The sequence below is a fragment of the Halichoerus grypus genome, chromosome 6 (assembly GCF_964656455.1).
Source record: "Halichoerus grypus chromosome 6, mHalGry1.hap1.1, whole genome shotgun sequence".
Taxonomy (NCBI): Eukaryota; Metazoa; Chordata; class Mammalia; order Carnivora; family Phocidae; genus Halichoerus; species Halichoerus grypus.
The window spans coordinates 79194466-79207449 of NC_135717.1; the positions used below are offsets into that span (position 1 = coordinate 79194466).

The 12984-nt window shown below is 43.7% G+C and overlaps 1 protein-coding gene across 1 annotated transcript in view; it reads right to left on the reverse strand.

Moving 5' to 3' along the window:
• LOC118535837 (uncharacterized) overlaps positions 1 to 12984 on the reverse strand; it is a 117094-nt gene that overhangs the window by 53757 nt on the left and 50353 nt on the right. The window contains exons 11-16 of the mRNA XM_078074148.1: positions 12777 to 12821; positions 11823 to 11966; positions 10350 to 10393; positions 9456 to 9615; positions 8888 to 8940; positions 4298 to 4414 (exon numbers count right to left, since the gene is read on the reverse strand). Coding sequence (XP_077930274.1) covers positions 4298 to 4414; positions 8888 to 8940; positions 9456 to 9492 — 207 coding nt within the window. The 5' untranslated portion in view covers positions 9493 to 9615; positions 10350 to 10393; positions 11823 to 11966; positions 12777 to 12821. The remainder of the gene's footprint in view (positions 1 to 4297; positions 4415 to 8887; positions 8941 to 9455; positions 9616 to 10349; positions 10394 to 11822; positions 11967 to 12776; positions 12822 to 12984) is intronic.

Consider the following 12984-nt stretch of genomic DNA (forward strand, 5'->3'; position numbering starts at 1 on the left):
ATCTTGCAACTTCCCTCTGAGGACAGCTTAGGGAAGCAAAGCCTGTGGCATCTTTATGGGGGAAGGGGCAACCCCTCTTACCAACCTGGTTCTGGAGTTCCCACCTCATATTTACTCTTAAATTAGGATAGATCTAGCTAGTTTCCTTATCTCTCAAGTTGTCTTTTTTACCAAATAAGTTCTCCCAAAGGACGTCTAGTTGGATGGTAAATGAACAGGATTTGGGAAAGTCTTCTTCTCCTACCCTAGGGGCACATGCTCTGGACAAATGACAAAGGTAGGAAAATTATTTAGGGACCCCCCCCACCTTACCTCCCCTGAAGCAACTGTAATAGCCCTACCCCCTTGTTCCATTCAAGGCCAGGCATCATTTTCATGGAGAGGAAGGGTAAAGAAGGCAGGGATGGGACACTGGAGAAGGAGAGTAAGCAGGAAGTACCTTTTCTACAATGCAGTTGCGGTAGTGTTGCAGGCCCACGGCCAGGATGTCATCTAAGTGCGTGAAGATGTCTCCCTTGCTCGCTAAAATAATCTTGCTATAGCTTAAGTAGATGATGTTACAGACCAGCCCCCATTCCCTTTGCTGATGTTCCTGTAAGAGGAAGGGGGAAACTTGCCTTCTCTTCATCTTATCCTCCTTGCCTGATGGGGGAATGGAGGTTCAGGGAGGAATGGATTGGCTAGATGGCCTGGAAGGGAAGATGGGGTTGTGGAATGGTGGACAGCTGGGAGGAAGGGGATGCCACTGATGATACCAGGGCCTGAAGCATGGGCATAAGGGAACATGGGAAAGGGAGAAGAGGATGAAACTTCCCCACAGTTGGTCAGAGGGAAATAGAAGCTTTATAGGTGAGTCACAAGGCCTCAGAGAAGTGGGGAGTCTGAGTGATGGGGATGCCTCAGAAGGTTTTGTGTGGGAGGGTGGCAGAGTTCCCAGGAATGCCATCACCTTCATTAGCTTGAGGATGAATGATGAGCCCTTGTCAGTGAGGATAGCACTATACACTTGCAGTTGGTCCAGGACTATCTTCAGATGTTTCATGGACACAATACTGAGTGCCACAGCAATGCCCTGTAATGGGGATAGCCTCAACCTCACGCCACAGCTAAGAGTTATCCAGGCACCTTTATGCTCTCCCAAACCCCGGGATTTAGAGAGAAGAAGGGAGAGAAAAGGGAAAGAAAAGAAATGGAAGGAAAATTTGGTTCCTCTGACTTGAACAACTTAAAATCCAGATGGAGAACCAAACATCCTTGCAAGAAGTAATTCAAGGAGCAAATTACAAGAAACAGACTCTTAACTATAGAGAACAAACTCATGACTACCAGAGGGGAAGTGGGTGGGGGGATGGGGGAAATAGGGGATGGGGATTAACGAGCACACTTACAATGAAAAAAAAACTCTAAAAGACAGATAGATAGATTAGATGATAGATGATAGATGATAGATAGATAAATAGATAGATAGATAAAGAGGCACAGGGCTTGTCAAAATTAAAGAGTCTGATTTTTGTATTTTTCATACTAATTGACAACATCCAGAAAAGCCTTTCCTGAGTATCATGGACCAGAGGAGAACCACGCCCTGCACAATGCTTGTGAACTGTGGGGACATTGCATATGTATATGAATTCATCTATGAATTCAGTAGAGATTTGTTTGGTGCTTAATGCATGGGGGGAAAAAAGAAGCAAATTATCCCAGATTGTGAAAAATTAGAGTCACAGATTTGCAAAATCTTAGGAGTATCAAATCTAACACTGCAGAATAGAGAATACTTATATGCACTAGAAGTTCAGAGAAGGGTTGTGAGGAGGGAACAGGAGGGAAGAACAAAACCAAGGCACATTATCAACAGGATTGGATGGATAATCAGAGGAAACGGAAAAGAGAGAAGACATACAGAGAATGCCAATATTCTTAACCCAGGAGAACAGGAAACAGTGGTAAACTGACCAAAATGGGCAGGTGCAAAGGGGACCTGTCTAGAGTTGGGGAGAGAGAAAGGAGGGAGTCCCTGCATGTGTCTTGTGGGACATAGTGGCAGGACAACTAAGTGAAAAATGCTGTCGGTGGGAAGAGATGACTGAGTGGGGACTAAGAGCAAGGGAAACTTGGGGATTCTATAGTTCTTGCCAGGAACAGTCTTTAACTTAAATCCCTCTGCCTCATAGCAGGCCGCTTTGACTTAAATGTCAGCCAAGCCTCTTCCTAGAGCTTACTCAACCCGGATATCGGCACAGAGCAAAAAGAACATATAACACAGACAGGCAGGTGCCAGCTGTCTGTCAACTGGCTTGTTTGTGCAGGATAGGCTGCCATTAAGACTTTGCAGCAGAGGAGGCAGAGTGCTGGGGACCTAGGGACAGTTACAGTTGTTCCAGGGAACAGATCCTCTACAAAGGATGAAGTATTAATGGGACTTGTAGGCTTTTGGCCTCCAAGTAGATGAAGGGAAAATTTTGCCTAGTTAGAAAGCAGGGACTCGGGGCGCCTGGGTGGCTCAGCCCGCTAAGCATCTGCCTTCGGCTCCGGTCATGGCCCCAGGGTCCTGATATCGAGTCCCGCATCGGGTTCCTGCTCAGCGGGGAGTCTGCTTCTCCCTCTCCCTCTGCCTGCTGCTTCCCCTGCTTGTGCTCTCTCTCTGACAAATCAATCAACCAATCTTTAAAAAAAAAAAAGAAAGAAAGCAGGGACTAGTTGAATATCAGAAGAGGGTTCTAGTCTGTCCCTCTTCCCATGCCATCCCTTAGCCTTGGCTTCCACTCATCCTGATCATCATCATCATCATCTTCATCACTGACATCATCAGAATATTTAATGCTTAGTTTGTACCAGCCTTACACATGCTATCTCACTGATCCTCATGCTAAAGCTTTAAGGTAAATATTATCAACCCCCTTTTACAGACAGGGAAAATATAATTGTTCCCAAATGCAGCCATGCAGCCCAGATCTGAGTTCCAGATCTACATGGATACTGAGCCTCTCCACCTGGCTCCCTACCAGGAGCACCCTAAACTCTCCCCATCAAAACTGAATGCATCATCTTCTTCCCCATTATGTCCTGCATTCCTGATCTCAGTGAAGGATACCACCTCCCAGCATGCCAGAAACCCAGGAACTATCCTGAACATCCTCTGCCCTCTTAATCTTTATCTCTGTATCCAATCTGTCCCCAGGTGTTGGCAGACAGGTCACTTTCACCTCCCTGTCAAAGAACCCTGTATTCCAGTCCCACTATGCCACTGACTGTTCTGTAGACATGGTCCCAAAAATTCTTATCTTGGAATATTATGTCAAGAGGGAATACCCACTTCCCTCCTAATCTAGACCCAACTAGCCCAAGTCCTCACCCCCAACCCCAACAGCCACTATATGTCTCTGTGACCATTCATGTTGCCTTTAGTAAGGCTATTCTGTGGAGCCAGCTGTTTTCTTCCTATATATGTTTGTCTCCTCAATGATACTGTTTGCATCTTGGGCTTGGTAAATAACTGATGATAGTCATGATGGTGATGGATGCTCTGAGAATCTGGCCGGGAAGGGGCATTGGAGAGGGGATGCCTGAGAGCACGGCCACCAATTCTACCAGTAAGCAACACTTAGAGAGTGCTTGTGTGCCAGGCATTGTTCTAGGAGCTTTTATATTTTTAATCCTGAAAACCATCCTATGACACACAGGTTCCATAGTATTCCCACCAAAAATACATAATCTAAACGTAATCATGAAGAAATATGAGACAAACAAAAAATGAGCTACATTCTACAAAATCAATGGTCCATACATTTTTAAATGTCAAGATCATGAAAAATAGAAACTGAGGAACTGTTCCAGATTAAAAATATTAAAGCTAAATGATAACTAAACATACTATTTGATTCTAAATTAGATCCCAGACCGGAGAAAAAAAATGTTTTTCTTTTGCTCTAAAAAAAAACATTGGTAGGACAATTGGCCATTTTCAGATCAGGTCTATAAATTAGGTAATAGTACTGTAGCAATGTTAACTTCCTAATTTTGATCACTGTGCTTTGATTATGTAAGGGAATATCATTATTTTTAGGTAGTACACCCTGAAGTATTTAGGGATAAATGTGCATCATGATTGCAACTTCCTGAAATGAGTCAGAAAATAAAATAATAATAGTAAATAACTTGCCCAAGGGCACACAGAAAGTGGCAGACCTAGGATTCCAACAGGTTGTCTAGCTTGCCAGGTCTTAGCTTTTAACTACTTCATCACCCTGCCTCTTAAAGGAAAAATGTTTCCCCTTTGCCAGTTCCTCCACCTCACCTCCCTCTCCTGCAGATCTTTGTGGATAGCTTGTAGGATGGAGGAGAGCATCATCTTCACCAGTTTCATATTCCTTGAGGTCCGCAGGGTAAATCCGAAGAATTTATATAGAAAAGCCTAGGAGAGGTGAAAGGGCAGGGTCATGCATAACTTGGAATGAAGTTAGGGTAGCTTGGGGAATAGCCATTACCCAAACTGGTTTTGAAACTGTCAGCCAGCACCCTTCCCCACTGCCCCAACCTCCACTCTGGCCCTCCTGTTCTCTGGGGGGCATCTGGATAAGGCAGTAATCCTATAGAGCAGGGGCTGAAGCTAGAGGTAAGAGAAAGCTGTATTTCTAATTTCTTGGCATCTTAGGGTATGGATCATCCCTTTAGGAACTTTCCCTGATCCACATACTTCCCATTTCCAGCTAGAAAATAAAAAGTTCCTTACATCAATGTTTTACAGTTTTCAGAGCACAGATCTTTCACCTTCTTGGTTAAGTTTATCCCTAGGTATTTTATGATTTTTGGTGCAATTGTAAATGAGATTATTTTCTTAATTTCTCTTTCTGATGCTTCATTAAGTGTAAAGAAATGCAACAGATTTCTGTATATTATTGTTGTATCCTTTACTGAATTCATTTATCAGTTTGGTGGAGTTTTAGGATATTCTGTATATAATATCATGTCATCTGCAAATAGTGAAAGTTTTACTTCTTCCTTGCCAACTTGGATGGGTTTTATTTCTTTTTCTTGTCTGATCGCTGTGGCTAGGATTTCCAGTACTATGTTGAATAAAAGTGGTGAGAGTGGACATCCTTATCTTGTTTTTGATCTTAGGGGAAAAGCTCTCAGTTTTCCACCATTGAGTATGATGTTAGCTGTGGGTTTTTCATATATAGCTTTTCTTATGTTGAGGTATGTTCTCTCTAAACTTACTTTGTTGAGAGTTTTTATCATGAATGGATATTGTACTTTGTCAAATGCTTTGTCTTCATCTATTGAAATGATCATATGGTTTTTATCCTTTCTCTTATTGATGTGATGTATCATGTTGATGAATTTGTGAATATTGAACCACCCTCACATCCCTGGAATAAATCCCACTTGATCATGGTGAATGATTTTAGATTCTGGTTGCTAATATTTTGCTGAGCATTTTTGCATCTATGTTCATCAGAGATATTGGCCTGTGGTTTTCTTTTTTTATAATGCCTTTATCTGACTTTGATATCGGGATAATGACACAAACAAATGGAAAGATATTCCATGCTCATGGATTGGAACAACCAATATTGTTAAAATGTCCATACTACTCAAAGCAATCTACAAACTTAATGGAACCCCCATCAAAACACCAACAGCATTTTTCACAGAACTAGAATAATCTTAAAATTTGTGGAATCACAAGAAACAAACAAACCAAAAAAGCAAACAAACAAAAAACCTGAATCGCCAAAGCAATCATGAAAAAGAAGAACAAAGCAATCCCAGATTTCAAACTTCACTACAAAGCTGTAGTAATCAAAACAGTATGGTACTGGCACAAAAACAGACACATAAATCAATGGAACAGAATCGAGAGTCCAGAAACAAACCCACGATTTTATGGTCAATTAATCTAAGACAAAGGCGGCAAGAATATACAATGGGAAAAAGACAGTCTTTTCAACAAATGATGTTGGGAAAACTGGATAGCCACATGTAAAAGAAGGAAACTAAACCATTTTTTTACCACCATACACAAAACTAAACTCAAAGTGGATTGAAGACATAAATGTATTCATTTGGAACCATAAAATTCCTAAAAGAAAACATAGGCCGTAATTTCTTTGACATCAGCCATAGAAACATTTTTTTAGCTATGTCTCCTCAGACAAGGGAAACAAAAGCAAAATTAAACTATTGGGACTGCACCAAAATAAAAAGCTTCTGCACAATGAAGGAAAGCATCAACAAAACAAAAATGCAACCTATTGAATGGGAGAAGATATTTGCAAATAATATATATTTGACAAGGAGCTAATATCTAAAATATATAAAAAATGTATACAACTCAACACCAAAAAAGCAAATAATCCAATTAAAAAATGGTCAAAGGACCTGAATAGACATCTTTCCAAAGAAGACATATAGATGGCCAGTAGACACATGAAAAGATGCTCAACATCACTAATTGTCAGGAAAATGCAAATCAAAACCACAATGAGATATCATTTTACACCTGTCAAAATGGCTAAAAAATAAAAAAAAAAAAAACAAGAAATAACAAGAGTTTGTGGGAATGGAGAGAAAAAGGAACCCTTGTGTCCTGTTGGTGGGAATGCAAACAGGGGCAGCCACTGTGGAAAACAGTACAGACGTTCCTCAAAAAATTAAAGATAGACTAACCACATCGTCCAGCCATTTCACTACTGGGTATTTACACAAAGAAAATGAAAACACTAATTCAAAAAGATATATGCACCCTGATGCTTATTGCAGAATTATTTACAATAGCCAAGAAATGGAAGCAACCCAGTCCATTGATAGATGAATGGATAAAGATGTGGAATGCAATATTATTCAGCCATGAAAAGAATGAAATCTTGCCATCTGCAACTGCATGGATGGATATAGAGGGTATAACGCTAAGTGAAATATAGAAAGACAAATACGATATGATTTCACTCATATGTGGAATTTCAGAAATGAAACAAACGAACAGAGAAAAAAGAGACCAACAAAAAAACAGACTCTTAAATACAGAGAATAAACTGGTGGTTGCCAGAGGGAAGATGGGTAGGGGGACTTAAGAGTACACTTATTTTGATGAGCACTGAGAAATGTAAAAAATTGTTGAGTCACCATATTGTACATCTGAAACTAATATAATGCTGTATGTTGGTTATACTTGAATAAACAATAAGTTAAAAAAAAACAAACACAAAAATAAATTTTAATAACAAAGCTTCACTTGAAAAAAAATAAAAACAGGGCGCCTGGGTGGCTCAGTTGGTTAAGCGACGGCCTTCGGCTCAGGTCATGATCCTGGAGTCCCTGGATCGAGTCCCGCATCGGGCTCCCTGCTCGGCAGGGAGTCTGCTTCTCCCTCTGACCCTAACCCCTCTCATGTGCTCTCTCTCATTCTCTCTCTCTCAAATAAATAAATAAAATCTTTAAAAAAATAATAAAAAAACCCCAGTTCCTTAAATTTGCATAATTTAAAAATTAAAATAGCATAATCAAAAAAGTAATCTATATCTCTCCCTCTTCTGAATTTCTGTAGCCTTTATCCTTGCTTGCTATTCATTACCCTGTCTACCTTGTAATATCTGTATTTATGTACTCAACACTTTCCTACCTCAGGGTTTCTATATTTCCCATTTCCCCTGTCTGGAATCTTCTCTGCGCTCTTCAAAATGCTGTCTCACTCTCATCTTTCTGATCATGTCTCAGTGAGCCTTCCCTGACCTCCTAAATTCCTCTCTAGCTCACCATCCTGCTTCTTTGATTCAAAGCTTCCTCACAATCACTAGTCATCTTGTTTATGTGTTTATTTGGTTAGTTCTTAACTCTCCCCAACCTCTCCTCTCCAATGAGAATAAAGCTCAGGAGCTTTATGTCTTGTTCATTGTATGTCTTGGTCATTGTGTGTATGTCTTGTTCATTGATCTACTCCAATGCTTACAGAGTGCCTGACACAGTAGACAAACAGGGTATACCAGATGTTCAATGAATGTGTCACCTTTCCCCCAGAGCCCCCTCTAGATGGGCACCTTTTCTTCCTCTAGCAGATGCTCTTCAAGCCTTGTCCAGAGCCGAAGTTTCCTTCCCTTCCCTGGTTGCAGGCACCATTGTGAGCAGTTCCCACCTGTAAGCCTTTTTGGGTCTCTTTGCCTGTAGGTGCCTGAGAGTTACATTCTTCTCTCTCCCATCCCTGCCCCATACCAACCATAGAAGCCTGGCACCAGTGACAGAGAGGTGGAGGGGTGGGGAGATACAAAAGCCCCCCTCACTTGTCTCTTAGCAGGATAGACTCTGCGGTGTAGTTTCCATCCAGGTCTCCCCACATCCTTGCTTAGCCTCTCCTCTTTCTACCCTGTTCCTTTTACTTGATCACAGCTTCTCCTGAGAGCACTTTCTTGCCAAATCACTTGACAAGGACCCCCACCTTAGGCTCTGCTTCTATGAAACCTGACCTAAGGCACCGGCTTCTCTGCTTAGCTGGCAAATTACTGCTTAGCTGGCAGATTACTCATCTTTCCAGACTTAATCATTCGTCTGTAGAGTGACTGATCTTCCCAGTTTGCCCAGGACTGAGGCATTTCCTAGTATGCTGGACTTTTAGAGCTAAAACCAGGACAGTCCTAAGTGAACTGAGATGGTGGACCACCTTTGAGAAAGCTTTTCTGACCAACCCCAACCAGCCAAGTAAATAGCTCTCCCCTCTGCTCCCAAGCATATAGTGCACATTCCAATCCTGGAGTCAAAGAGGTTCTCTTGAGTAGGGAGGTCCCTCAATCATGTCTCAGTCTCAGGGGGTGTGGGGCCTCTTCTCCCTCAGGATCCTGAAGAGGGGAAGGAAGGCAAGTGTGGAGAAAGGTATGTCTCTTAGAGTGCGTACCTGAAGCAGCCTGTCCTCCCACTCCTCCTCATCCAGGTTCTCCTCAGTGTGATCTAGGAAAGAAGAGAGTATAGGGGCCTGCCTGACCAGAAGGCCCTGGCCAGGGAAAAAGAACCAACATTTGAACGCTATTCTAAGGGCTTTGTGCCCATCCTCTCATTTAATTTTCATCATGATCCTACAAGATAATTGTTCCCCCTTCTTTTCAGAGGCTCCAGGAAATGTATGACTTTTCAAAGGTCAAACATACCCAGCTGGCAAGTGTTAGAGCAAGGATACAAACCTGGGTCTCTGGTTCCAAAGCCCACACTCTTTCCTGAACCTCTGCCCACAAGAAGGAGAGTTCTGGGAACTCTGGAGTCACAGAACTCTGGGCTGCATATCTGCTCAGTGCAGAACATGGTCCAAATAAGCAGGCCTATCCAAACCGCATCTCAGAAAGACAGAGACTGGTCCCGGTTCTCCTCACCCCAAGGAAGATCCATCCTGCACCTCGGGACTTCATCTCTTCTGGAGTCTGCCCCAATGCCCCAGCTCCATTCTTCCCACCTCACAGCCAAACCCTCACCATCCAGTATCTGCAACATCTGGGGGATCTCCTTCATCCACAGCTGGCCCACATTCGAGTTGATAACAGGGTCCAAGGAGGTGATAGGATGCAGGGCATGTAGTAGCCCTAGAGAGCTTACACCAAACTCCTTTTCTCTATAGGGCTTCAGGGAAAATATCTGAGAAACACGAGAAGCAAGCAGGAGGCAGAGAAAGGATTTAAGGGAAGAGAAGGAAGAAAATCAGAACAAACCCATAGAATGGTAGAGCTGAAGCTTAGCCCTTTCCCATTCTTTTCCACCTGTGAACTCCTACATGTTCTACAAGATGCTCTCAAAACGTTGCCCCCTCTGATTCCTGGAGACCAAGTCAGCCCCTTGTTCTTCTAAGATCCCATTGCAACTTGTGTATTCCTCTACTAACATTTATCACACTACATTATGGGTGGTTATTCCCAGGCTCGTCCTTCCCACTAAGACTATGAACACTTCAAGGGCAGTTCCATACCTTGTCTTTCCAAGTGTTCATAATGTCTAGAACATAATGTCTGGGTACATAGAGAAACTCAAAACATTCTTGCTGAAAAAATTAGATCCAAAAAGGCATGTGGACTTGTCCAAGATCAACAGAGAACAGCTCACTATAAGGCCACATAGGAGACAGGCCAGGCCTTCCCCAACCCTTACCCCTTCCCCATCTTCAGCTCCCAGAACTATGCTCCCAGTTCCCTCCTCCAAGCTGTTTGATCACCTCTCCCCAAAGCACCTGTGATCTTTGGCCCTACCCCTTATTCCATGCCCAGCACAATGCCTGGAATAGAGTAGTACTCAACTATTTGTGGAATGTGGGGATGGATGGATGGATGGATGGATGGATGGATGGATAGTATTCATCCTGTACATTTATCACTTACCACAAGATGGGTCAGGAGTTTCTGTGGGGAGATGAACTGGGTAGCTAAGTTAAAGAGAGGATAAAAGAGGACAGAGTCAGTGCCAGCTCCAGGATGCCCAACCTTCAGGCCCCTCTCCCACCAGCAGCCCACTATCCATTCTTCAAGGGAGGAGAAAAAGCAAAGTGGAGAGCAATTATTGGTGCCATTGCCATGGGGATTGCGACATTTTGTGTTGTTGTTTTTTTTTTAAAGATTATTTATTTATTTATGGCAGAGAGAGAGACAGCGAGAGAGGGAACACAAGCAGGGGGAGTGGGAGAGGGAGAAACAGGCTTCCTGCTGAGCAGGGAGCCCAATGAGGGGCTCGATCCCAGGATCCTGAGAATCATGAACTGGGCCAAAGGCAGACACTTAACTGACTGAGCCACCCAGGTGCCCCCACCTGAAATTAATATAACATTGTATGTCACCTATACCACAATAAAAAAAAAATTAAATAGACAGACTAGGGAAGAAAGGCATTGTCCAGCCAAAACATGGTAAATGATCACTACTCATGAGCGCATTCTATTAGTTTATTTTTTATTTATTTATTTATTTTTTTAAAGATTTTATTTATTTTTTTGACAGAGAGAGACATAGCGAGAGCAGGAACACAAGCAGGGGGAGTGGGAGAGGGAGAAACAGGCTTCCTGCGGAGCAGGGAGCCCGATGTGGGACTCTATCCCAGAACCCTGGGATCATGACCTGAGCTGAAGGCAGACGCTTAACGACTGAGCCACCCAGGCGCCCGTATTAGTTTATACCTTGAAAGCATCTCCCACTATTCTGAGAAGTTGTACACATTTTATTAAATGTAGCTTTTCATATTTGAAAACCCTAAGTCCATCTTTTAAATGTCTATTGTTCACACTGGGAAAGCAGTCTCAACACTGGGAAAGTCATTTGCTAACTTTCCTCCTTTTAAACCGTAACAAAGAATGCTTATTTTCCAAACACACAAACACACACCCCCCCCAAGTAATGTGCCGAACAGATATCCTCACCTCAATTCTGACTCCCTCTGGAACTAGCGGTCAGGGGTGGGGTGAGTACAGAGTGAGGCTCAGAGTCAGGGCAAAGGAAGAACTAAGGGTCAGGAATGTCTGTGTACACATTACTTTGTAATTAACAACAAAGTTCTCACATCTCTACTCCAGTGTTTTAAGACGAGGAATAAAGGCAAGAAGGATCTGTGTGGGGGGTTGCCTCTCTTCCAGAAGAATCCCCTTTTCATTCATATGAAGAGCCAAATGGCATCAAGCTGCTGTCCTAACCCTTTGTCTTCCTCTTACGTCCTGGCCCAGGCTCACAGCCGCACCTCTCCCCACACCCATGACCCCTTTGGAGTCTCAGTCCCTGTCCCACCCTACCCTCCTGCCTGGGGCAGCCTGTGCTTTCACAGCTGCCCCCTCTCCACAATCTGCCCCCCGCCCCGTCCCGTGTACTTACAGCTGAGGTGAAAGCTGCTAAGGTAGGGGACCTGCCCAGGGACCGGGCCTTCAGAGCCATGTTTGTGGCTGTCTTACTCAGCAGCACGAAGGCCAAGGTGTTGCTGGGCTGGCACGCCAAGGTGATCAGTTTGGGCAAGGACACCTGGCAGAAGATGTGGCAAGGGATTCGATGTCAAGCTCCAAATCAGCCCCAATCATAAGTTCTTCAACCCTATGGCTTTGTCTTCCTTTCTTGGAGGGGCATTTGAGACCTGTATACACAGACCCCCATCCCATTCATAGTCCCCCTTCCCTTTCGCCCTCTCCCCCTTTCCACTGCATGTTGGTAAACCATAACCAAGGTCCTGCAGCAAGGACTTGATTAAATAGAGGGGCTTCTTGAAATTTGGAATTGTGTGACTTGTAATCGCCTTCACTGGGGAACATTCCAGGGGCAGAAGACATGTTAGCAGTCAGGAGACAGCTTACTGGGAGGGAGAAGGGGTCTCTGGGAAGAAGAGTAAATCACAGCTGTCCTTTTCTTCCCATGGCCCCTGACTCAACTCTGACCCACATAACAACTCGTAGGAGTCTCCAGGAATCCTTGGAGGTTGCTAAGAGCAGGGAGGGTGGATAACCACCCACTTTTTTACAGGAGAAACTGTAGCCTGGAGAGTAATTTACTCTAGATTTTCTAGCCAAAAACTGGCTGAGCAGGACCCAGTCTCAGGCCTCCAGGTTTACAATCCAGTGATCCTCTGCTCCACTGAGCCATTTCTCAGAGGAGCCTCAGGCACTCAAGTGGGAACAGATAGAGGTGGGGATGGTGGAAGGGACAGTACAAGGGGTTAGGTTAGATGGAGTGGGGGGTAGGGAGTAGGCAGAGAGAATGCAATCTGGGGGTCAGGGTAGTGATCTGGGCAGCCAGGGGAGGAGGAGATGAAGAAGTCTCTTTGACCCTAGCTGCTTGTACCATCTGTAGGATTTTGGAACACATTAGCTGGATGTCCTCTTCATTCTGGAATAAGAAAGGAAAAGATTTAAATCTGAAACCAATGCTAACTGAGTCTTCTGGTTCAAGGCCTCCCCTGGCTCACTGCTCAGAATTTTAGACACCAAAGCCCCTTCCCACTGTGCCAACCATGCCCTCTTCTTCTTTCCCTTCTACTCCCAAACCTGCC